We start from the raw sequence: 1,197 nt of genomic DNA, 5'->3' as shown, positions 1-1,197 counted from the left end.
CCTTTGTCTGCTTTTCCTGGAGAGGCAGAGGGGAGAGGTCCAGACGCTGTGGTCCCGGGACGTGGCCCTGCTGGGAGGAGCCGGGCTCACCGCCTGCTTGGTGGACTTGCCGCCGGCCTTCAGCTCCTTCAGCTTCTTCTCCTGCTTCTCGTACTGCTTCAGCAGCTCCTTCTGCTTCTGCTGGTACATCTTCTTGAAGGTCACTGGGCGGGGAGGGACCGGGCCTCAGCGGGGACGTGCAGGGTGAGGGCCCGGCCCGCCCCTGCCGCCCTCCGCTCACTGTAATTGCCCCGGTAGTAGTGCAGCCGCTGGGCGTCCAGATGGACGATGTCCGTGCACACGTCGTCCAGGAAGCCCTGGTCGTGGGAGACGATCAGCAGTGTCTTCCGCCAGCCCTGGAGGTAGCTGGGTTTGGGGAAGAACGTGGACGGGTCAGACAGGGAAGGCGGGGACGAGAGACCAGACAGACAGCGGGCCAGGAGAGCGGGCAGCGCAGGTGGAGACGAGCTCCAGGCAGGGAGGGCCAGGGCGACGCACTTGTTCAGCCAGATGACGGCGTTGAGGTCCAGGTGGTTGGTGGGCTCGTCCAGCATCAGCAGCGTGGGCTCCATGAACAGCGCTCTGGAGGGGGACAGAGCGGGGTCAGAGGAGCACCACGGCAGGGGCAGCGCCCGCTCCTGACTCTTCAGAGGAGGACCGTGGAGGAGCCCTGACAAACAGGGAGGGACAGGTGGAGAAGCACGTCAAGTTCTCACAACACACAGTGAGGTGCGAGAAGCTGGCCGAGGAAGAGGGAGCAGGGAGCAGGAGGAAGAGGCCCTGCCGTGCGGGGCAGGAGCCCACCTGGCCAGGGAGACACGCATGCGCCAGCCCCCTGAGAACTTCTGTGTGGGCCGATTCTGCATCTCCGGGTCAAAGCCCAGGCCAGCCAGGATCCGCCGCGCTTTGGCCTCTGCCGCCGCCGCCCCTGTGGCCCGCAATTCCTCATACACCTGCGGGGAGAAGGGGACCGTGTCCAGGGCCCAGGGAGCCGAGTCCCAGCGCGAGCGCCTGCACCGTCTCCTCTACCTTCTCCAGCTTCTCAGCAGCCGCATCGTCCCCCTGCTCCAGCTGTCCCTGCAGCCGGCGCTCGTCCTCCAGCAGCTTCAACCGCTTGGTGTCGGCTCGCAGGACAGCCTGCACCGCGGGTGTCTCGTC

The 1,197-nt window shown here is 66.3% G+C and overlaps 1 protein-coding gene across 1 annotated transcript in view; it reads right to left on the bottom strand.

Annotated features, from left to right (window-relative positions):
- The window catches only part of Abcf1 (ATP binding cassette subfamily F member 1), a 15,001-nt gene that overhangs the window by 8,022 nt on the left and 5,782 nt on the right, over positions 1–1,197 (bottom strand). Inside the window, exons 13-17 of the mRNA XM_033766350.1 lie at positions 1,069–1,197; positions 844–992; positions 538–621; positions 281–405; positions 91–203 (exon numbers count right to left, since the gene is read on the bottom strand). The exon at positions 1,069–1,197 is cut by the window's right edge and continues 12 nt beyond it. Of these exons, the coding sequence (XP_033622241.1) occupies positions 91–203; positions 281–405; positions 538–621; positions 844–992; positions 1,069–1,197 (600 nt within the window). The remainder of the gene's footprint in view (positions 1–90; positions 204–280; positions 406–537; positions 622–843; positions 993–1,068) is intronic.

This window comes from Fukomys damarensis, unplaced genomic scaffold, assembly GCF_012274545.1.
Source record: "Fukomys damarensis isolate Sample0158 unplaced genomic scaffold, DMR_v1.0_HiC HiC_scaffold_20, whole genome shotgun sequence".
Taxonomy (NCBI): Eukaryota; Metazoa; Chordata; class Mammalia; order Rodentia; family Bathyergidae; genus Fukomys; species Fukomys damarensis.
Note: the sequence above shows the minus strand (reverse complement) of the source record. Positions and strands in the feature narration are given on the sequence as shown.